This window comes from Molossus molossus, unplaced genomic scaffold (assembly GCF_014108415.1).
Source record: "Molossus molossus isolate mMolMol1 unplaced genomic scaffold, mMolMol1.p scaffold_m16_p_22, whole genome shotgun sequence".
Classification (NCBI taxonomy): domain Eukaryota; kingdom Metazoa; phylum Chordata; class Mammalia; order Chiroptera; family Molossidae; genus Molossus; species Molossus molossus.
In genome coordinates, this window is record NW_023425358.1 from 33,449,777 (window position 1) to 33,474,689 (window position 24,913).

At 47.0% G+C, this 24,913-nt stretch overlaps 1 protein-coding gene across 4 annotated transcripts in view; it reads right to left on the reverse strand.

Moving 5' to 3' along the window:
• The window catches only part of CUX2 (cut like homeobox 2), a 219,455-nt gene that overhangs the window by 45,344 nt on the left and 149,198 nt on the right, over positions 1 to 24,913 (reverse strand). For all 4 annotated transcript variants that reach the window (XM_036277022.1, XM_036277020.1, XM_036277021.1 and 1 more), the window contains one exon: positions 2,241 to 2,319. In XM_036277022.1, the coding sequence (XP_036132915.1) occupies positions 2,241 to 2,319 (79 nt within the window). The remainder of the gene's footprint in view (positions 1 to 2,240; positions 2,320 to 24,913) is intronic.

A 24,913-nucleotide genomic window follows, 5' to 3' on the forward strand; every position in this document is an offset into this window, starting at 1 on the left:
AGGCAACTTTGGGGTCTACACTGAGTCATCTTCCACTGTCATTTGTTGGTGAGATTGTGGGTCTTGAAAGATTGAAAAGAGTGGGAAATAAGAAGGTATGCTTTTCCAAAAATTTTCCAGTAACTCTGATGAGGGTGGAGACATTATAAACAAAAAGGAATAAGGCTTCTTGGACATGTGCCTGGTGTGGTCCTCAGGGGCCGCAGACACTTGGTCATTTCAGCCTCATGCTACAGGGCCATGTCATCGGGGGTGAGAGAGAGAGTGTGTGTGTGTGTGTGTGTGTGTGTGGTGGGGGCTCAGAGTCCAGAGGGCTATGCTATCTAGCTCCAGCCATTCTTACCACCAAAGCATTCTCACTGAGAAAACCCACGTGGCCATGCTGCCTTCCCGAGAGGACGGAAACAGGGCAGAGCACAGGCCTGGGGCAGAGGGGATCAAGGCTACAGATGCCTCTGTAGTGGGCTGAAAGGTGGCCCCCAAACATAAATCCCTGGAACCTGTGAATGTGACCTTATTTGGAAAAAAGGTCTTTGTAAATGCAATTAAGTTAAAGATCTTGAAATGAGATTGTCCTGGACCATCTTGGTGGGCCCTAAATCCAATGACCCCAAACCCTTATTAGAGAAAGGAGAGGGAGACTCGAGACACAGAGACAAAGAGACAAGACGCCCATGTGAAGACAGAGGCAGAGACTGGAGTGCTGTGGCCACAAGCCCACCGTAAGTCCAGGAAGATCTCGTCCAGAAGTCCTTCACTAACTACACCTGCAAAGACCCTGTTTCCAAATGTGACATTCTGGGGTTCAAGGTGGATGTGAATTTTGGGAGGACACTATTCAATCTTCTTAAGTTGCCCAAGACAGGTAAAACAGGTAACTTTCCCATCCTAAATACAAAGACCCCACAAACAGCTCTTGTTTCAAATATAAATGACTCTGCCTTCTCCATGGCTTGGTTTAGAATGGGATCTCACTTTCCTCTTCATAAACCCTCCGCCCAGTCAACCCCCACAGCACTGATTCCGCAGCTGCACGGACGGATATGGGAAAGGATGAGGGGGCTGTCTAGGTAGAGGAGTTAGCACAGTGGGGTCTCCTCCCAGCTCCACCACTGTTACGAAAATCACTACACTTTTCTAGACCCCTTTTCTGACTCAATACATGAGAAGGTGGCAAAGGATAGGCCATTTTTAAAAAGGCAAACTTTTTATAGAAGTATATCAAGAAACAGCAACTCCAGCCCCCAGAGGTCCCTTCCAGGAACTGTTGACATTTGATGTCTAACAGCGTAGGTTAATGTTTTTCAACTGAGGCGAAATTCCTATAACATAAAAGTAACCACTTTAAAGTGTACAATTCAGTGGCATTTAGTACGTTCATGATGTTGTGCAATCACTACCTTTATCTAGTCCCAGAATATTTTATTCCCCCGAAAGGAAACCTGTTACCCATTAAGCACTCACTCTCCATTCCCCCCTCGCCCAGACCCTAGGCAATCACCAATCTGATATCTGTCTCTATAGATCTGCCTATCTTGGACACTTCAGATGAATGGAACCCTGCGCTATGTGGCCTTCGTGTCTGGCCTTTCATTCAGTATCATGTTTTTGAGGCTCATCCACATCACAGCAGGTGTCAGTGTTTCATTCTTTTTTATGACGGAATTATATTCCACTGAGTGGACAGATCACATTTAATTATCCATTCATCCACTGACAGATATTTGGGTTGTTCCCCCTTCCGGCCACTGTGAACAGTGTGGACAGGTTAGTTTTTGCCTATCTTCATGTTTTATGTAAATAAGCGTCATAGAGCACATGTTCTTTTGGGTTTGGCTCTTGCTCAGCATCAAACTTTTGAGGTTGGCTGCACCATGTTGGAGGAAACTCTTGAGGTCTTTCCTCCAGCGCTCTCTGCTGGCAGAAAGCACTGGGCACCATTGGTCCTTGGTGGGCTTCCCAAGACAGTCCAGGTGGAAGACCGCACCAGGAGCCCCCAAAGCCTCGTTGCTGATATCAGAAGGTGGTGGGGGAAGATGGAGGAGATATGTAGGGATGTCACACCAGACTGGGTATAGGAGCCCTCAACCCCCCATAACCCCCACCCATGGAGGACATGGCCTTGCCCAGGAGTCTCAGTTTGTACCCAGATCCCACCATGAGGAGGCCCTTGTGTAATGGGGCCTAATGGCCATTTCTTCTCATTAATTACTCAGTTATGGAGCCCAAGCATTTCTTACCTGGTGCTTCAATTAATTGCTTGTAAACACTCAAGAAAGCAGCCTCAGCTTCCTGACTTCTTTTACTAAGGGCCACCACCTTTGGAAACAAAAGAAAACGTCACGTGTAACCATGGCATCTGAGTCTACAAGCAAATTTGATCATTTCTACTTGTGTAAACATGGGGTGGGATGGGGGATGGAAAAGGAAGGTTAAAAGTATGGAATTAGAAAGTTCAGGTTTACATCCCAGCTCTACTGCATTCCGGCTGTATAACCTCGGGCAAGTCACTGGTCCTCTCTGAACCTCAGTTTCCTCGTCTGTAAAATGGGAATAAATAATAGAATCTAATTCCTAGGCCTGTTGTGAGGATTAAATGAAGCTGCACATAAATGGTTAGCACAGAGCACACAGTAGATCATTAACAGTTACTATTATTATTCTTGTTATTAAAAGGCCACACTGGAGGTTCAAACTCGCCCATGTTTTGGGGAAAAGGTGGATACATCTGGGGAATATTTCTCGCCACTGAAAATGAAAGAGAAATCGTTACATCTCTAGTAAGAAATCAAACAGCTTCAACAAATGTCAAGGGTGACAGAGTTACATGAAACAGTTCCTGGCATACCAAAGGTGCTAATAAATGCTCCTTGACTGATGAATGCATGGGTAACCGAACAACTCAGTGTGAAGACCCACATTCAACCATTCATTTTCTTGCTCACAGGCTTTTCTGGTTCTGCCAGTGAGACTCCATAAGGTGCGCCTGGGTGAGACATTGCTGAGGCTCAGTACCACATCCCTCCACTCTGGGCTCCGAATCTGAGCTCTGGCCTCACAGCTGCCTTGATGCTGGTTGGCTCCTGGTGGCCAGTCCCTTTGGCTTAGTCCTGACCTCCACCGCACATGAGCTCCTGGCATCCATAGGTCACCATCCCTACCTTCCTCGAGGACATTCTGGGGTGGATAGCCCCCCTTTGGACTAGAACGGCTTTATTCTCCCTGGCACCGACCTAGCTCTCCGTCTGGTACCAACTTCCTAAATGATGAATCTATCAGAGCATCTACTTGCAATCACCCTCTTTCAGAGTTGGGCTTTTCTTATGAATCCCAAAGATGCCAACTAAGAGGGTGTTTGTCACTGAATTCCTCCCCTTGAAGTAAGCTCTGAGAGTGCATTGTCTGGTACAATGAGTGCTCAACATAACTTGTTGAAAGAACAAATTGAGTCTTGTTTGACACCATCCTGGAGAAATGACTGGGGCCAATTCTGAGACAGGTCATTCACAGAGGCGGGCAATCGAGCCACAAGCCCTGGAGACAGGCCACCTGGGTTCAAATCTCAGCTCCACCACTTACTATCTCTGTGTCCTTTGGCAGTAGGTCACTTAAATTCCTGTGCTCTACTTCCACAGCTGTAAAATAGGGATAACGATATGACAACCTCCCTCAAAGGGTTGCAAGAATCAAATGATTTGATACATGCACAGTCCTGTGCAAAACTCCTGGCATGCATTCAGCCCCACAGATATGTCACCTCTTGGTATACCCAACCCCTTCCTTCTTGCCTATTATGGGGACAGGCTCTGCCCAGTGCTGGGTGATTAACTTCAGTTGTGCTCATCTCTGGTCTCCTACGGAGATCACTTGAGAAAGGCCCTGCATCCACATGTAGCAGTGCACTCTGGGAAGAAGAATTCAAAAACCATAGTGCTGCCCTGGTTGGTTTGGCTCAGCGATTAGAGCATCGGCCTGCGGTCCAGAGAGACCCAGGTTCAGTTCCCGCTAAGGGCACGTACTGTGGTTGCAGTTTGTCCCCGGCCCTGGTTGGGTCGTGCGGGAGGCAGCCATTTGAGGTGTCCCTTTCACGTTGATGTTTCTCTCTCTCTCTCTCTTCCTCTCCCACTCTATCTGAACAAAAAATGGAAAAATGTCCTCGGTGAGGATAAAACAAACAAACAAACAAACCATAGTGGTTCCTCTAAAGCTTCCAATATGGCAGCCATGAGCTCATGTGTCTGCTGAGCACCTGAAATGTGGTAAGTCCAAATCGAGATGTGCTGAGTACAAAATACACACAGACTTTAAAGTTTTAACACACAAAAACAGAATTTACAATAGCTCATCGGCTTTTTTTATACTGGTTACATGTTGAAATGATAACATTTTGGATATCACAGGTTAAATAAAACCTATTATTATTACTCATTCCACCTGTTTTCTTTTACTTTTTGAAAAATGTGGGTAATACAAAATATAAAAATACATTCGTGGATCACACTGCATTTCTATTGGACAGTGCAGCTTGAAGGTTTTACAAGGTCCATACTGAGTTCATTATTTAAGAGGGGTAGAGAGAACTGTATGATGGATGTTAAGCAACTGATTTAAAAAAGTCAGTTACAAAAGCTCCTTAAGTTCTCTTATTATTCTGAGAACAATCTCTGATCTTTCGCTTCCAGAGTGCAAGTCTTTCATCCACTCAACAAACATTTCCTGAGCACCTGCTATGTGCCCAGCACTACGGGCTGAGAACTCAGCGATTAATAATGCTGCCTCAAGTCCCACCTACTTGGGACTCCCACTGGGGAGATGAACATTAAAGCAGATTCCCGAGATAATTAATTAATCACAAGACCTAAATGCTTCAAAAGGGCCTTGAGAGAGTGGAGATGGGGGAGGCCGACCCAGTCTGGTGGGTAGAACATCAAGACCTGTCTCCCTAAGAAGGGGAAGGAGGCAGAGAGAAAGAATGCTCTAAAATCTAGGCGAAGGGAAAATCACCGAGAGTGGGCAGATTTTTATTCTTGCTGAGATGGACAAGACACAGTTCGTGCTTTGGAGACTCACAGCTAAATTCGAGACACAGCTCCGCCCACGAGGAACCACAACATGGGAGGAGGTGTTACCAACACTGGGGCCTCCAGAGTAATGTAAGGAGAGGGCAAGCATTTCAGATTTTGGGGGGCATCCCTGATGGCTAATAACAATAAAGGGAACATTCAGAGTTTACCATGTGTTCTCACTGCTCATGAACACCTCTCTCCACAGACATGCTAAGCACTGAATGTGGCTGATGTCATTATCTCCATTGTACAGAAGAGAAAACCAAGGCTCAATGAAGTTAAGTAACTTGCCTGAGATAACCCAGCTAGTAAATGGAAGAGTAGGAGTCACAGCAGGTCTGGAGGTTCAAATTACTATTCTGAATCCAGACACTGGCCTCTTTTTCCTGGATAGAAAAACACTCCTAGCCAGTAGGGACAGTTGCTCGGACCCCACGTGGGTGCTGCCATCTTGAGATGTCCTCTGTGGCTGTCCCAGGTGAGGGGCTGCTGTGCCGTCCTCCTGGAGCCCAAGAAAAGCCACGAGAAATGAAAGCAATTTCCCTCCTGATCCCTGGATGGAGAATTATCAAAGAGCAGTCAGCGGAAGGCTGAATGCTTCATTTACAGTCATCCACGTGCAGCATGTGGGGTGGCTGGGGTTTGGGGTAGGCATTAGAATGTTCCATGGGCTTCTAAAAAAAGGAACTCTGGGCAGAAGCAGGAGCAAGTGCCGGAATATTCCTTTAATGTTTCCCTGGATCTGCCTACAGCACCCTCTACTTTCCATTCACGGAGCTTATCAGTTTTTAATGGTGTATTGTTGATGTGTGACTGTCTCCCCATTAGAGCTGTGCTGTCCCATACGGTAGCCAATTATATTGTATAATATCTCAATAAATTTTACATTGATTTTATGTTGAGAATGATAGTATTTTGAACATATTGGGTTAAATAAAATATATTAAAATTAAAGTCACCTGTTTCTCTATACTTTTTAAAATGTAGCTCTTAGAAAAATTTAAATCACACATGGCTTGTGTTATATTTCAACTGGACAGTGCTGGTCTAGATCAAGAGTTGGCAAACTATGGCCCTTAGGCCAAATCCTTCCTCTGTTTGTAGAAATAAAGTTTTATTGGAACACAGTGATGGCCATTGTCTATGGCTGCTTTCATGCTACAATGGCTGAATTCAATAGTTGTGACAGACACTCTGATTGCAAAGTCAAAAATACTTACTGCCTGGCCCTTTACAGAAAATGTCTGCTGCCTGGCCGGTGTGGCTCAGTGGTTGAGCGGTGACCCTGCACCAAGAGGTCGCCAGTTCGACTCCCGGTCAGGGCACATGCCCAGGTTGTGGGCCAGATCCCCAGTGGGGGGCATGCAGGAGGTGGCCAATCGATGTTCTCTCTCATCAATGTTTCCATCTCTCTCCCTCTCCCTTCCTCACTAAAATCAATAAAGAAAGAAAAAAAAAGAAAAGAAAAATGTTTGTTGATCCCTGCTTTAGAGGTTCTTCTAAATGGCTAGACAGTATTTTCAAAAGTGGGTATCAGAAAACATCCTGACTGGCATCCAGTTTGAATCGGTTCAAGTTTAGAGCTTCCCATAGTAAATATGAGTCTTGAAGACAGTAGCCATTTGGATGTCCTGCCTCAGTCAGCCTTGTTTTAGAGCAATGACCTTGTCTGTTTCCAGAAGGCTAGTTCTGATGGTTCAGAGCCTGATCTAGTGCTGGGCCTAAATATCATTAAGCATCACTTGGCCTCAGTTTGTTCATTCATCAGATGGGAAAAAAAATTTCCACTTGCCTAAGAAGCTATTGAGGAGGAATGACCTACTATGTGGCAAATAGTCCCATGGAAGTTGGCAAAAAGCTTTCTAATAAATCAGATAATTCTTCTTCCAACCACATACGATGTCTTTTCCAAGGTCTGCAGCTCTAATGCATTTCACTCATGTGCCCAGAACAGGTGAGCTCGACATAAATAAAAAGCCACGTATTTATGCCTCATGGCTGGGTCCTACCACACAGAAGGGCGGGAAAAAAGTGTCCAGAATGACAGATTTGGCTTGTGACAGGCAGATCTTTGAAGGCCATCTGGGGGAGGAGAAGGAAGAAGTGGAGGAGGAGGAGGTGGCGGCCAGCTACAGACACCAAGAAGGTCACATCAGAAATAGCTTAGCGTCTGACAGAGCATGCGGCATTTACACCACCTGCTGTGATGGAAGGGGTGGAAATTCGTTTGGTCCCCCAAGGATGAAAATAACAGGTGCAGAACCAGTTAAGCCAGAGGAGAGGCAAAAGCCTGTTCTAGCTGCCTAGCTTTTGTGCGAATCAGGTGGCTAAATCCGGCAAATTTGGGCTTCCATGACTGTCTCAGAGAGCGGTGACATCTACTGGCTACTGAGAACGACTCCATGCTCAGATCTTTACAAGGAACAGTCAGAGCTTCCGGAATCGAAACCCTTATTTTGTGCTCAGGGCTGTATCTTTGGAATCTTCCCAATGACACTAAGACATGAGCATGGTTACTGTCCCCATTCTAAAGAGGAAAAAATAGGTTCAGAGAAGTCAAGTCACTTGGTCAAGATGAAAGAACTGGTTAATGGCAGAGGTGGTATCTGAGCCCAGAATCCTCTCATTTCAGGGCCCAGACTTGCATCTAGAAAACCTGTGCTTCTTAAAGTGTGTTGTGTTACACAGTCCTGCAGGTGTGAAAAGGGGGATCTGTGGTCAAGGCTGCACATGCTTTCTGGGTGGACACATGCAAAATATACCACACACTAGATGCTTGGACAAGAGCTGCAAGAAAAAAAACCCTTCACCTTGGCTCAGTCCAGTGTTTTCTCAAATGCATCCTGGGCTTCGGGGAGGGTGGGACATGGTAGTTCTGGGAGATGGAGTGGGGGGATCTGATGCAGCAAGATTCTGGAAGAAACTAAAGACTGATGGGCAACCGAGAGGAGGCAAGTGCTCAGAGGGTCTCAGGATCAGCAACTCTGAGGAGGAGGCAGAAGGAATGAGATCTGGGAGAAAAGGAACCAGACATGATTCGACAGGGAGCACCCTAACACCCTCTGACGTCTGGTTCTCCCTCTGAAGTGTGCAGACCTAGAGTGCACCTGGGGAACAAAGAGGGGCAAGAGGAATTAGTGGAGACAGAAGAGGAAGGGGTCATGGAGAGTGAGGGCTGTGGGCGAGGGGTCATGGAAAGCAGGGGATGAAGACAACTTGGGGGTTCACGGACACTGAGGGGAGCACAGAGAGAAGGGGTTATGGAGAGTAAGGGAGACATGGACAGAGGGCAACAGACTCAGGGGGACACACCCCGGGAGCAATCTACAATTACCTGAAGATATTTCAGACTATTTTGTTGAGAGGAATAGGTATATTTTGGGCTATAAATATCCCAGAGGTGGGGGTGGACCGGGGTGGGGAGAGAGGGTGGAAATTTTAAGGAGACTCAGTCTTAGAAAGTTCTATTCTCAAAATGGACTACCTTCTGAAGTACTGAGCTCCCCATCAGAAGAGGCATCCAAGTACATCTGACAACAACAGGCCTGTGGTGATGTTAACTTTTCATCCAGATGTTGCTCCATTTCCCCAACCAGAGCATCCCAAGGGCAGGGACTGGCATTTAAAGAAATGAAATAAAATAAGGCATGTGCAGTGTTAACACAGTGCCTGACACATCACAGATGTCCAATAAATTCACTTTCTTGGCAGATATTTATTGGGCATCTCCTATAGATGAGGCTCCAGGCATTCAGCATTTCTAGAAGACTGACCCAACCCTTACCCTTGCGGAGCTGACACTCTAAAGGCAGAGGCAGGCAATAAAATAAATCAAGGTAGAGAATGTGAGAAAGCAACCAAGTACATAGGAGGAAAATTAAGCAGCGAGGAGGATAGGTATCCAGGGCAGGGTGTGTGCTGCCTAGTGGGACTAGAGAAGGTAGGGGAGGAAGTGAGTTGTGCAGAGATCTGGGGGAAGAATATTCTAGGCAGAGAGAATAGCAGGTGCAAAGGCACTGGGGCAAAAGTGAATTTGCTTGTTTGAGTAACAGCAAAGAGGTCAGTGTAGTGGGAGAAGGTGAGTGAAAGCAAAGAGGAGGACGGGCGGGCAGGGAGGCAAAGGGCAGGGGTAGTTCCTTAAGGCCTACTGTGAAGATTTGGATATTTTTTTCTGAGGGAGATGAGGAGTCTCAGGAGGGTTTTGAGCAGAGAAGAGACATGATTCAACATACATTTAAAGAGACTCCCTCTGGCTGTTGTGTGGAGAATGAACTGGGACTAGGGTGGAAACAGGGAGACCAGGGAGGTGGCTTCTGTAATAGTCCAGGCGAGCAAGGATTGCAGCTCAGAGGAGGGTGGTAGCAGTGGGTGGAGTTGGTAGAAGTGCTCGGGTTCTGGATCGATTCTGAATTTGAGTGGCAGGATTTGCTCCTTGGGAACAACACAGAGTGGATGTGGGGAGTCAAGGAGACCTCATGGTTTGGGGCATGAACAACGGGATGTTCATGAATGGCCACTGCTATGATTTTTCCCTCTATCAGAGTCCAGGACAGGGCAGGAGTGGGCACTAAATCAACACTGATTGAATAAACAAATGAACAAATGCAGTAAGGAAGGGAGGTAAGAGGCCATATGAGTTAATCCTTTCGAACTACAAACTTAAATAGAACCCTACGTCAAGAAGATGACAGAATGACACCCTCCAAGTAGCCTAAACTAAGCTCTAATCTTGGAGGCTCTGTGGGGTCTCTGATGAAGTAACCGAGTAACTCATGGTTAGTGGGGAGGGGACAGAGCCCCAGGATCTGCCCAGAGGTCCCCGGCACTTGTCTCTGGGAAGCCAGCAGCAGGGTAGAAAACAGGAAAAGCTGGCCCTGAAACTGAGCAGACCTGGGCTCTGGGGTCAGCTGGGGTTTTGCATCCCTGTTCCCTTTGGGGCAAGTCACAGCACCTTTCTGAGCCTCAGTTTCCCCATCTGTAAAGTGAAGGTGCCAGGCTTAAGTCCCCTTCTAGCTCAGCTGTGCAATGATTCTAATCTCCGCAAGGAGCCGGCCAGCCAGCCAGACACTCATCTCTCCACACACCAATCTCCACCCACTGAGGTTTCATTCAAAGAAGTGAAAGGCCTTTTTCTCTTGTGCCTCATGCTCTCCCAGGAGACCCACCCGAGCTTGGACCAAGGGTGTGTCTGCTGGAAGACCATGAGGCACAAGAGAAAAACACCATGCAATTTTATTCTAACATTTGTAATTATTCCCAGGCTAAAAATAAGGCACGGAGCAAAGTGTTTTCAAATGTCTGCATTAATGAACGAACACGTTTTAGCCAACATAATATAGGCCCCCAAATGCATTTATGTCAGGCTCCCTGAGATCTTGTGAGTGGCACCCCACACTGGGCTGGCTTTCATAGCTTGGAAGCAGCGTAAAACTGAAATGTCCCACAAGTGTAGGCTGGCAGGCCTGCTATTAGCAACAGTATAATCATCAATTACGTCCAATCACAAACTACTGATTTTATAATTATCAAATGAAGTTCTAACTTCTCACCTTCACTCAGTGGCAACTAATATAATCTCTCGGTTAAAAAAGGAAGCGTTTTTTTCCCTCTTTTCCCTTTTTCTTTTCTTCTTGCTCGCCCTCTCTTGCTCTCTTCTGGGAAAAAGAATTTCCAGGCCTCCATGTAAGACTGCATTTAAATTGCTTGTCACTCAAAACAAAGGCGAACCACTCATTTGTAATTCACCAGCCACCTGAACAGACTGACTGTTTTCCTTTAAGCATCCATGCACTGAAGCACAAAGATCATTTTTCTATTGTTAAAATTGTATAAGCCATGGCTTTTTTTTAAAGCAGCAAATACACAATTTCATTTCTCTTCTGAGGGCTCCCGGCATAGAAGGGACAGGAGGCTTTCTTTACTGCCTTACAAATAAATTTTGCTTTGGGGTATTTCAGACAAAATCAACTATATGCTCATATAATGAGCCAAAAGCTATCAAGGCTGTATATATATGAGGGCAGGACAGGAGCTCTGTTCCTGTCCTGCCCAGGGTGTGGCCAGTGCATGAAACCGGATGATTAAGATTCATTCTCATGGGTGCTGGGAGCATCCGAGTCCATTTTCCTCTTTTGGGGACCTGCTCATATCAGGATGTGGCTCCAAGCTGACTGGCATCTGGCTGGCTAGCCGAGAGCAGCAACACCCCAGGAATGGGTGCCCCAGCTTGGAATTTTCTGTTCTAGCGGGCTCCAGCTGTGTGTCTGACTTTCTGGCTACCTCTCACCAGGGGACATGCCACAGACGACTGCCACGCAGGCCCTGCATGCAACCACCCTCCCACGGCTCAGTCTCTGAAGGCCAGGCTTACTTTGACAAAAGCTTGGTTTTTCTGCTAAACTGATCATATTCATAACAGCTTCCAATTTTAATCTAGAGCTTTTTATAATTTACAAAGACCTGTCACAGGAATCAGTGCATCTGAGCCTCCACACACTTAGGGGGTGGGCCTGGGCAGGGAAGATCGTTGTTTGAGAGGTCCCAAGAGGCTGACACAGAAGCTCAGTCATACAGAAGGGGCCAAGGTAGGTTGTGAGTGGGGTCTTTGGTCTCAGAGCCAGCTGTGTAGCAAGGAATTTGGGGTTGGAATCTGTGTGACTCCCTACCCAGAGAGTGGGACAGTAGCTTCCATTTTGGGTACATTAGAACAGACTCAGGTTCACCCCTAAAATGCCCCCTTCGTGTGTCTGGATATGCTGTGCTTTCCTGAATGGGAGAGCAAGGAATGGAATTCTCGCTGGGCCACCTGAAGTTCTCCAAAGCCAGTCTTTTTTCTGCAGTAGGACTCACAAAGATTCCTGGTTTAAAACAGTGAAACCATTATGAATGATACTGTGATGGTGGATACATATTATACAATAGTCAAAAGCCACAGAATGTGCAAGACAAAGAGTGACCCCTCATGTAAATGATGGGCTTTAGCTAATAATAATGTATCAATATTGGTTCAGCAATTGTAACACATGCACCATAATGCAAGAGGAAAATAATAGGGTGGTGGGGAGAAGGAAGAAGGAGTATGTGGCGGCTCTATATTTTCTGCTCCAAATCTCTTTAAACCTAAAACTGCTCCAAAAAACAGTCTATTAATTTAAAAAAGTAGACAGTAGTGAGCATGTATAAAGCAGTTACTAATGTGATAAACTGCTCTAAGAGTTTATCACATTAACTCATTAAATCCACACAACAACCCTGTGAGATCAGTATCATTATCTTCCCCATTTTACCAGTTGAGAAAAACAAGACATCAGAGAGGTGAAGTAATTTGCCCAAAGCTACACAGCAAGTGACCAAGCTAGGATTCACACCCTGGGCTCCAGAATCTTTGCCCTTAGCAGTGAGAGTATTGGGATTTTCACTGGGTTGTCACCAAAAGCCTGTCCCCTTCCCCATGGGATGCTGTCCTGTGTGCGCATCCCACCTTGCTCACAGGTGTCACACAGACTATCAGTCTAGGTGTTATAAATGATGGGTCTAGGGCCAGATGCACCCCATGGACATATTTTCTTAGACCCTCTAGTGTTTTAAAAATATTTGAGCCATTAAAATTCATCAAGCTACATGCTTAAGATTTGCGCATTTTGCCGTATGTAAATTTATACCTCCATAAAGCACTGTGAGCATGAAAATATGTGCATATATATTGAGCCAACATTTAAAAACCAGAAGAAATCCAAATTGCTGGCTTCTCCTAGAAAATCAGAGGATCTGGCCAGTCTGAGCCCACATTCCACCAACACCCGCCTGGAGCCCAGCAGCAGCCTCCTGTCGAGAAAGGCTGGGGGTTGGCAGTGCACCCCAGGCCTCCCATGTTCCTGCAGTACAGGTGTGGGCCTGTCCAGACCCCACAATAAGCCTACACCAACACCCTTTCCCCTTTGCTTTGTTTTTCCACACTGTCCTCCAGTGCTATCAGCCCCCTACACCTTCCTTCCTTCAAACAGTGATTTCCCAGGTCTATGAAAAACAGATGTGATGAGATGGTGTCTTGAACTGGTCTTACCTCCCGCTTCCAGGCCCCACGTGGCTAGAACTGCCTTTCCAGACTGCAACGAGATCTCCGTGTGAGCCCTCCACCCCAAATACAGAACAGTGAGGCCCTACAAACTCAAGTCCATCTGGTCGTGGACAAAAGGAGCCACTTAGAACATCTGGATGATTCTGTACCTTCCTGGGTGGTGAGAAACTTGTAGACAAAGCTGAGAAAAACCAGCAGGGCTTGGAGTTCCGTGTGCTCTGATGGGAGGGGTGGAGCAAGGAAGGCGGGTCCTGGAGGAAAGGGGGGAGTGGGCGAGAGGAGACCACAGGAACACATGCAGCTGGGGATTTAGGGAAGGGCTGGAAAGCACCCAGGCTTCGGAGTCCGGTCTGAACCCTGCATCCCTGGCTGTGTGACTTTGGGCAAGTTGCTGAGCCTTCAGAGCCTCAGCTGTCTCAACTGTAAGATGGGTTCAATGATGTGAAGAGCGGTGGAGGATCAAATCGAGAGGGAAGCAGCTGGGACAGTGTCTGCCCGGCCAGCACTTCATGGATGTGCGTGGGGTGAATGAAAGAACACCCCTTCCTTGACCTTTCTGTGCCTCGGTTTCTCCAAGACTCAGCTTGGGTGTTAGACACCAGCAGTTGAAAGATACGTTTTGTTCACTGTCAAATCTGAGGTGAGGTCAGGCAAGTCAAAAGGTTCTCGGGATTTCTGCACAAAGGGTTCTGCAGAAGTTGGAAGTCAGTGTTATCCAAGGGAATGAGAGAGGTGGAAGCTGCTGGACTATAAGGACTGGCGTCAAATCGCCAGAGTGTGGGGTGTGGGCAGAGAGGCAGTGATGCCAAGAATCACTCCATCCTGCCCCAGCAACAAGTGCCCTCTGAAACACAGGGCAGTCCAGGGGTCTGTGTGCCAGGCCCAAACGACACCAGCTGCTCCCTGAATTTGCTCAGTGCCCCTGACCTGGCCTCTCAGCTCTTGCTGCCCCGTATTCTATTGCCCACGTGCTGTAGTGTCCTTGCGCCTACAGGGAGGGCTGCAGGGGTCCCAGGTGGCTGCAGTTTCCTCTCTGGAGGCATCCCCTAAGTTCTCCAAAATGCCAGCCCAGAAGAGACACGCTAAAAGAGCATACGTGCCCTTTATGGAGAGGCGGCCACCCAAATGTCATGCTAGCACCACCCTGCCCAGGCTTTTAAATATAGCAGCGTTCTTTCTGGATGTCTCTGTGGAGTGAGGCTCGAGACGCCGCATGAGAGCCTCGGTCAGACACTCGGGCGTCACTCTGCCTCCTCTTCCCAACTGTGGTTCTCGGCTATGGGCTCCGCTTCCTGAGATGGGCTCCATGGTCAAGGGACTGGGGTTCCATTCCCAGTCTCCCCCACTTCATTGGGGTCTTGGTTCGCACTGGCCTTCTCTGAGTCTTCATTCCACAACTGAGGATTATGATAAAGATGAAAAGTGATACGCATAGAAATTGCTTAGCAAACAGACAACACTTAATAGATGTTGATTTTATCATTACTAATTCTTCGCGTCTTCAACGTGCCAAGCTCTATGCTGAGATGAATAAACCACGGCCCCAGCCCACAAGTTCTAGAGTACGAAAGAGAAACCTTGGCCCAGTAGCTCAGCTAAGTTGGAGCGTCATCCCAATACATCAAGGTTACAGGTTCAGCCTCTAGTCAGGGCACGTACAAGAATCAACCAACTAATGCATAAATAAACGGAACAACAAATCGATGTTTCTCTCTCTCTCCCTTTCCCTTTCTCTAATATCAATAAATAAAAAAAATAAAAAGGAAGAGGCCAAGGAAAAGGGCAGAGGGCAAGCAGCATTTGAGGAGAAAGAAAGAGAGGGAGTGGTTTATCCTGCAGGGCACAGGCTAGAGGAGGGCTTCAAGGAGGAAGTGGCACTGGCTGGCAGAGGAAGGAGAGAGGGTGGCGTGTGTCAAGGCAGGAGTAAGAAAAGGTCTGGTGTAATCAGACAGCACTCACTGTCCCCCCCGCTAGGTCCAAGGTTGCAAATGCTGGGCCCATGGTCCAAGTCCTCACATGCACTTGGTTTTTTTTTTCCAGGTTTAAAAAATGTTCATTCCAAGCCAACATTTAAAAATCAGATTTTACATGAAAATTGAGATTTCCAGCCTGTCCAAAATAACTGAAAAATGTGGCCACAGCACGCTCACATTCCTGCATAACAATCGCATCAACAACAAAGACTAAGGCAAATACTGAGTGTTGCGTAGGCAGGCACTGTTCTAAGTGCTTCACACGCTACGTCTAAAAACCCTCACTAAAGCCCTATGACATGGTGCAGAGAAATGCTGGTAAAGGCCCTGACTTGTAGTGTTTGCCAATTTTGTGGCGTAAATACTCCCTCCCACTACGGCGGGAGCTACAAATGATCACGCATCATGGAGTTCACTGTATGAGCCTCTTTAACAGGAGTGGTAGGTGCAGTTATCATCTCTACTTCCCAGATGAGGAAACAGAGGCACTGAGAGGTTAACAGACTTGCCCAAGGCCACACAGCTAGGAGACTGGGCAGAGCAGGGACTTGGAGACGGGCAGCCTGACTCTGAAGTCTGTGCTCTCAGCCCCACAATGTGCCGGAAGACCAGACTGCCGCAGTCTGCCCTGGCTGCGCAGAGGCCGCTTCTCAGGTGGTAGAGTCCCGGTTTGCCTCGGTCTCCACTCCTCCCCGTGGCCTCATCTGTGTTCGTGCTGCTCATTCAGCTCACCTGCAAGGTAAGTGGGCAACTAAGCTTGCACCCCTGCTTTGGGGTATGAACTATCACCCTGGCCCCAACTTTTCCCCTTACTTCTGGGAACCCCACCGGGTACCTGGACACAAACAGAAGGCATCCCAGGTAGGGGAGAACCAGCTTCTTTCCCACTATCCCAACCCCATCCCTTAGCGCCTGACACAAAATGTCAGCAAACCGTTTAGTTGAAATGTTCCCCACTTTTTCCCTTATTCTCTTTTTGCCAGGATTACTAACAGCATCAATTTAATAAAAGTAATTTTTTTCTGTTCTCCTCTTCTCCTGCTACCCTATAAAACAAGACTTGGAAACATGATTTATAGGGGAAGAAAAGATCAAAACCAGTTTACCTTAGGTTGGAAATGGAAACGTTGCTGCATCCCCTATGCTCTGTTGGGAGAATGCACATCCATTTATCAGGGGAGGGGCTTGAGTGGGGAACCCCATTTTCTTTTTATTTTTATCCTCACTCGAGGACATTTTTCCATTTTTTATTCAGAGCGGGAGGGAGAGAGAGAAAGAGAGAGAGAGAGAGAAACATCGACATGAAAGGGACACATCGAGTGGCTGCCACCCGCACGACCCAACCAGGGCCGGGGACAAACTGCAACTGAGGTACATGCCCTTAGTGGGAACCGAACCCGGGCCTCTCTGGACCACAGGCCGGCACTCTAACCGCTGAGCCAAACCGGCCAGGGCAGGGAACCCCATTTTCTTTGCTGCTCCTCAGAGACAGGCAGCCCTTGCGAAGCCCCCACAACCCACATTCTCCCAGCGGAGAGCCCAGGATGACAGCACATGAGGGAGAGGCATATGTTTGGTAAGAAATGTGGAAATAATCAAGTGTGAGTAGATTCATGTAAGTAATTTAATTACCTCGCACAACTATGAAATCTCTTGGCTTCTGCTTTCATTATTAATGATGAATGTTAACTATCAGAGGACATCGGCTGAGGTTTCCTGACATGCTGGGGGCGGGGGTTTAGGTGTCCCCAGGCTGTCATACCTGGCTTACCACTGATCAAGCTGGTCCCTGCTTCCAGCTGATCCTCCCCCCATCTTGGAATTGACTGGGAGGTACATTATATACCTTGTGATGGATGCGCCCAGCACCATCTATGAGTAGACTCGTCAAAAACATTGAACCTGAATGTGATCAAGCCTCTAGGTCCAACTGCCAGTGCACAGAAAATCCAAGGACAGAGGAACAAGTTAAACCACGCCACAGGGATGCAATCAGCAAAGTCTCAGCCAGAGATGAGGTGACTTGCCCAAGGTTGCACAGGTAGTGGGATTTGAACCCAAGCTCATGAGCACAGCACACTCCTGAGACAGCATGAGATACTAACAAAGTGCGGCCGGGCTTCCCAGAAGGTGGGACAAGGAACCAGAACCACCCAGAGGTAAGAAGGGTGCTTCCACAAGGGTCTCCCCTCGTTCTGCCCTCTCTCCAGGCAGGCTTTCTAAGTGCTTCCTCACCCAGTCCTCAATTCAGATTCCTGGGGTAACGAGTATCATCGGCTTATCTTGGGACCAGCGTCGGCTGCTGGAGCAGTCAGCTGCAATCAGGGGGAAGTCTTCAGAAAAAATGGTCTAGTTATTTCAACATAAAAAAACAACAAAAACAAAATGAAAATAGGTTTGGAGAGGGAGCTTACAGGCTTACAGATTAGAAGATGTAGCAGAAGTAGGGTGACCAATTTGTCCCAGTTTGCCTGAGACGTTCCTGGTTTTAGCCCAGAAAGTCTTGTACCTCAAGACCTTCCCAGCTTTACTTCCACTACTTTTGTGTGTTTGAGTTTTTCCTATTTAAGAGGCACATCCACCAATCCCAACGTGTGGATCTGTGTGAGTCCTGATATAGACCAAGAAACAATTTTTAAAAATGAGGAGCCAATCAGGGACACTGAAGCATTGCTGGTATATTTGACATTAAGAAACTACTGTTAAAAAATGTAACTATGTGTGGTATGGATGTTAACCAGACTTATCGTGGTGATCACTCTGCAATATATGCAAATACTGACTCATTATGTTGTACACCTGCAACTAGTATGTCAATTCTATCTCAAAAAAACAAAAACAAAAACACTATTGTTAATATTTACAGGTGAACAGATACAATGACTTGGATTTTCTTCAAAACCATCCAGGGGTGCCAGAGGGAAATGGCTGAGTGAACAGTTGTTGAAACTGGGTCCATGTGGCTCATTACTTTATTCTCTCTACTTTTGTGTGTTTGAGTTTTTCCACAATAAAGGGAAGAAAGGAAGGAAAGAAGAAAGACATGTAGAAAGAGAGGGAGGGAGAGGGGAAGAAAGAAAGGAATGATTGCATTCTCCCAGTCAATTTGACTTGAAATTTACAAGTCTGATCTAATAATACATGGGTCATCAGACTTTTCTGTGAAGGGCCAGAGAGTAAATATTTTTGGCTTTGTGGGCCATATGGTCTCTGTCACAACTACTTGACTCTGCCCTCATAGTGCGAAAGCAGCCATAGATCATATGTAAATGAAAGGGCATGGCTATGTGCCAATAAAACTTTATTTTACAAAAACAGGCAGCCAGCTGGATTGGGCCCAGAGGCCATAGTTTGCCAATCCCTGGTCTAGAAGGATACCACTGGATTCAGCAACACCACTTACTTGCTCTTACGATCTTAGGAAAGTCACCTAACTTTTCCAAGTCATAGTTTCCTCCTCTGTGAAAAGGGGATAATAATAGTAAGCACATCAAGCCAGGATTAAACAAGGTAATGACTGAATGGAGCTGGGTCCATGTCAAACTGAGCAGGTCCTCAACAAACAGTAGACTGTTACTGATGTGTCATACCTGCTAGAGTGTTTGTTCACTGCTTACAATAGCATCTGGCATGCAGTAGAAGCCCAATAAATATTTGTTGAAATGATGAATGATTATCTCTGCCCTCATCAAGTTAAGAAAGTATGGATGAGAGAACATGGTCTTCTTGCTACTACTTTTCAAAATGTCAGGCTCTCTCCACATTGTACCTTGAAAAAGGAAGATTTAGAACAGAGACATCTAGTCCTACTTGTCCTACTTCACACTATAAGGAGTTAGCTCCTGAGAACTTCCTAAGAAGTTGTGCAGCTGAGTTTGCTAACGCATCAGAAGCCCTTCAGGGTGACATCTTCGCTCTAAGGGATGGTCTGGGGAAGTTAGCCATCCCAAGCTCCGGTGACCAGTCACAACAGCAGCAGACTGTTCCACCTCCCCCTCAAAGGCCTGGCCAGAGACTGGAACATGGGTTGGAGGTGCCATGGAGGAGTTGACCCAATGTGGGAAGTCTTCATCCAGTCTTGGCTGTCATCTTGTTTCGTTGGAAATAAACTCTCAACCACTGGAGGGCTCACTGGCTTTTAGTCTCCTTCCACAGAGAACCTGGGGGGCATATAAGGTCTTGGTGTAGGCAAATCACGTGGAAAAATGAAATGAGATGGCATCAGAGTCAAGCTCCAATGGGCAAGAACTGGAAGCAACTCATTTTCAGCAGTGTGAATTTCTTTATCTTGATTCTGGGCAAAATATAGACAGTTGGGTTGGTTGAGGCCCACACACCTTTACGGCTTTCTAGACCCTGAGATAGATGGCCGCTCACCATCTCCGTTTGCTGAGAATCACTTTACCACTCCTCTAGGAGCAAAACCCCAAATATCTGCAGGGAACTACCTGTAACTCCAGTATGTGAAATAGCCAATTGAAGGGGTGAGATGAGAGGAAGAGGTAGGACTGTGGGGAGAATGAATGAACAAAAAGACAGGAAATTGGATGAGGTTGATGTTTGTACTGAGGCATCTTCCTGTCCATGGCTGACCGCATGGGGGGCCGACACTGGTTTCGAGCTAGGCCAATGTCTTTGTTACCCAGGAGTTTGAATATGAGACTGGTGATTTTGACTTGACTGGGTTATTAGCTTCAGTGACTATGGGGTAAACCGGGGGTCTGAGAGAGCCATTATGGGGGGCCACCTTCCACCTACCAAGTATGAAAAGGCTGGTCTAGAGAGAGGGACTTGTCTTCTTGCAGCAAAGGCAACCTCCTTGCTCCTGGGAAGTTCTGGTTCCCAGCTGCACTTTCTTTGGCGTCTTATGAGGTCTCAGAAGAGTACTGTGCTCCTGAGCTTGGATTCAAACCCCAGCTCCACCATTAGCTGTGGGACCTTGGGCATGTCACCTTGACTTGATGGGCCTCAGTTTCTTCATCTGTAAAATGGGGAAATGCCAGTACTGCCCTCTCAGGACTGCTGTGAGGATTCAGTGACACAACTGTGCACCTGGCGTACACTAGATGCCCCACAAATGTCCTCATAGCTAATACAGTAAATGCTCATGTAGACTAGCTTGGGTGGATTTTTGTTTCTTGCACCAAGGATTTTTATACGCTGAACCTCCAGCTGCCTTTGGCACTGACACCTTCTACTTGGAGGGTAATGGTGCGGTTGGGGTCTCCTTTCTTCCCCCACCAAGACCAGAGACAGAACCTGGCTGGAGCGAGCACGCGCATGGAGGGCTGCACTGCTCCCGACAGCCCGGGCAGCCCAGGCAGTTGCTGTTCCCCACCCACTCACTGCAAACAGCAACAGGCAAGGCAAACAGATGGCAGAGAGATGGCTTTTTTCCCTCTCCTCCTAAATAACAAGATGAGGAAAAATAAGGAAAGATGAGCAGATTTCCCCTGGCTAGAAGATCAAAGAGAAATGGCCATTTTTGCTGATAAACTTTGCTTAAACACTGTCCCTGCGCCCAGGCACGCGATAGTTCTGGGGCGGGACTGGGAAGGGTCCTCCTTGCTATTGCCTGTCGATGTATCATTAATTTCTTTTTGTTTCCTGCTACGGTGTACACCTGACTCAAGGTGAAAGAATACAACTGGGCTGCGACTTCTCAGATTGATAGATTGCATTTCTGTGCTGGGTCCGTTTCATGCTTGGTGACTTTGCAGCAAAGCAATTATCACTGTGGAATGCATAATGGCCTAATTAATAACTAATGTCAGGTTGGCCTCTGAGCCATGATTATACCTTAGCAAGCTAACTTTTCTTTTCTTTTAAACATTTCAAGAGAAAAATATTATAATTGACTGGTTAAATTGTCAAAGTGTCCCTACCCCATGGACACAGGGTGTAGAGGAAAGCATGAAAGCCTGGAATGAAGAGAGGTGTTCCACCACCAACTGGCTGTGACTTTGTTCAGTGCCTGAGAATCTCTGTGCTTGAGCATCTCCACCTGTGAATAGAGCCACCTTTCTGGAAGTGAGTGGGATTCCTGTCATATTTATATGAAATCTAGGGCACTTAATAAATAAGGGTTAAGGACAAGGGCTCTGGAGCCAGACTGCCTCGGTTTAAATCTTGTCTCTGCCACTTACTAGCTGTGTGACATTGCACAAGTTACCTAACCTCTCTGTGCCTTATTCTTCTCATTTGTAAGGTTGATAATAACAATATTTACCTTACAGGGTGGTCATGGGGATTAATGAGCTGATATCTGTAAAGCACTTAGAATGCTGCCTGGAACACAGCAAGAGCCATAGCAATGTTTGCCAAGATTACTATGTCAACATTCACTTAATAAATATTTACTCGGCACCTATTGTGTCTCAGGCACCCTGAGTGACCTGGGAACATGATGGTCTACAAAGTGCCCCCTTTCTGCCACTCCTCAGGCCAGAGCACCATGACTGCTGCGTATATCTCAAGTGCTCCAAATCCCAGCTCCTGGGTCAACCCCCTTTCCACACCTTACAGCTCCAGAGGGCTCTATAGGACAAGCTTCTGGTCATGCTGTCCTCATATATAAAGACTTGTGGCACCTCCTCTGTCCACAAGACAAAGTGCAGACTTAAGTTGGCATTCAGGGGTCCTCTGTCCTGCCCAAGTGTGTTTCCTGGCCTTGTCCCCTCCCCAAATCCCCATATATCGTAGCTCCAGATAGGTTTAGTGGCATCACTCACAAAACAGCCATTGAAAAATAATTATTCTTCATTTTACGCTTTCTATGTGCTATATTATTTCTATGTGCTAAGCTTTCTATGGGCTGAGCACTCCATACACATGACCATCTCGTTTAATCCTCACGAAAAACCTTTATAGTAGTATCATTTTACTGATGAGAAAACTGAGACTCAGAAAGAGGGGAAGTGAGACATGCCCAAGATCACCCAGCTGTTGATCAAACTGGAGCTCAAACCCAGGTCTGCCAGACACCAGGGCCTATGCTCTTACCACCACACCTCACTCTCCATGTTCCATTTTGCCCAAGTCTTCCTATCTGACCTGGAACTTCACCTCCTCCAGGAAGTCTTCCCTGACCTTGGTATACCCAGGACATTTTGTTCCTATTTCACATTTGCTTTTTTTCTTAGTGGGCAGTGGGTGTGGGCTTCCAGTGGGTGGCTTGGCCACCTTGTTAAACAGAGCTTATTTCTTCTCTTAGCCAGTCTAGCACAGAGCAGGGACACAGTAGGAGCTTTATAACACCTGCCAAATTATTAAAAATCCTTCCTTGCTCTTGCTTTGTTGCTCCCTGGACTTGGCAGGTCCCTTGCATTTTATCTCCTGTTCACCTGTCCAAAGTGCACCAATCGTGCTGTGTGAAAGGGTCTGTGTTCCAGTTCCATCCCTAATAGCTAATGAGGTAGGTGCTCTATCCACCAGGGAGTCCACAGTGCAGCAAACAGGGTTATGTGCTCATATAACCCTGATTATTATCCATTTAGGGGCACATAACATTAGGCTACATTCCCAGCTTCTCTTGAAATTGGACATGGCCTCATAGCTGAGTTCTGGCCAAGGGAATGAGGGCAGAAATGCTGTGGCAATGTCTAGGTCTAGCCTTTGAGAATCTCCCATGATAACCGCCATATCTTCTCTTTCCTCACATACTAACTGAATGAAGAATTTGGGACACAGTGAAGAGCAGAGTCAGAGGTGGGAGAAGCCTGGATCGCTGAATGACTGCATGGAGCAGTCCCCCCTCCCTCATCAACCGTACTAGGCTGTGATGAGTGAGGAATAAACTCTAGTTGTCCTTGGTGTTGTTGCTGCAGGAATGGGCTACTACAACTACTGTGGACACACACAGGTTCGAACCCCAGCTCTTCTACTTCTTAGCTACGTGATCTTGATGTCTCAAACGCACTGAGTCTGTTTCCTTCTTATAAGAGGAACACAATCATATCTATCTCAAAATTCTCTAGAATTTTCCACAACACCCCAGATGTCACATAACCAGTCTTGAGTGTGGTTCAAGATATGAAAACTCATACCTGTACCCTGGCCCCAGGGCCTCTGCTTAGTTCTGGGACGTAGGATCTGGCTGATCTTAATATTTTCTGGTCCCCACTAATATCTAGTTTTATATATTTTGTGATTATTCTATGCTTGTGCTGGGAGTAATTTTATTACAGGGCTGGAGTTTATAAATCTCAGGGAAGAAATAAATAAGAGACCACTGTCTGCTGCAGTGCGGGCTCTGGGGCCAGGAAGAAGGAGGGTGGAGGGAATTTAGGAGGTGGTCTCTGAGGGTGGGGCGAGCCTGGCTCAAGGTGATTCTGTGCTTGGCAGGGTGGTTCACAGTGGGGTAGGGGGCTAGAAGCCAGGCACAGGCAAGGACCTGAAGATTCTGGCCACCTCTCCTTGGCTTTCAGCCCTTGCAATTCCCACCTTCCCTTCTGCCTCAGGGCACTGGCAGGCAGTGACCTGGCATGCAATTCCACCCTTCCTGTGGCAACCACGTTCCTACTCTTGCTTCAGCTCACAGGTCATTTCCTCCTGGAAGCCCTCCCCGACACCCAAGATGCTCTCATAGCCCCATGGGCTCCCTGTCACAGCCCCTGCTATGGATAGTAACTATACATTTACTAGCTGTGTGAGTGCCTGAGTTCCATCTGTCTTCCCCCAGAAGGTCAGCTCAGGGAGGGAATGGACTTTGTCTTATTTGCTCATGTGCCTAGAACAGTGTCTGGCACACAGGTGTAAATATTTGCTAGTAAACGAATGAAGGACTAACTCGAGCTCCCACTCCCTGTACACCTAAAGCAGGCGTCAGCACACTTTTCCTGTGAAGGGAAGCAGGGGCGTGCATGTGTGTCCTAGGGGAGCTGGCTGGAAGGGAAGGGATGCCAACGCTGAATAATCATGATCCTACAGTCCCATTCCTGGGAGGTTACACAACATCAAGCTCTTTACCTGTGTGAATCCTTCCAAGGAAGTAGGGACTGTTACCATCCCCAGTTTACATCCAGGGAAACTGGGCTTCCCTGAAAACCCTGGCAAAGGACAGAGCCGAGATGTGAACCTGCGTCTGTGAGACTCAAGGCTTATTATGTCATTTCTACTCTGTCACAGGTGCCCAATGAATAACTGTGTTCACTCTCTTACCTTTAATGCTTAGCACAGTTCTTGGCACACAGTAGGTGCTCAACTATTTCTCCAACACATGCATAAATAATAATATTTATCATCTTAGCCCCAGCACCTGGCACCATGCCCGGCACATACAGAATAGGTGCTCAATAAACATCTATGAATTAATGAATGCATAAGTGACTGTGTGAATGCCCACGTGTCCCAAGACACAGGCGTGGCTGCTGCACTAGCTTTTGCTTTTGCCCACTCCCCCACCCCCACCCCAGTAGACACGAGTGCTGAGAGATGCTTGGTCAACAGTGGCATGAGATGGATGCGCTCCCTGCGGCCTCATCTCCCCACAGACTGGCCCCGCATGGCCTTCCATAATGCAGTCCATTAAAAGGCTTGTAAATTTTCATACACGAAAGCCAACCATGGCGTCAGCCTAGACTAATTGTTGTTAAATGTGCGGGAATGTTACTGCCACGCCGTTGGAACGATCACTCTTCCCAGCTTGGCCCATTCCTCTGCAGGCAGAAAGCTTACAACGTTCGCACAAGGCCAAAAAGCAATTCGTGTCAAAAAGATCAATAATATAAAAATAAAGCATGAGAATTCTAGTTAAAGGGAATGTCATATAAATATGTGCTTCACGTCCATGATTCCAA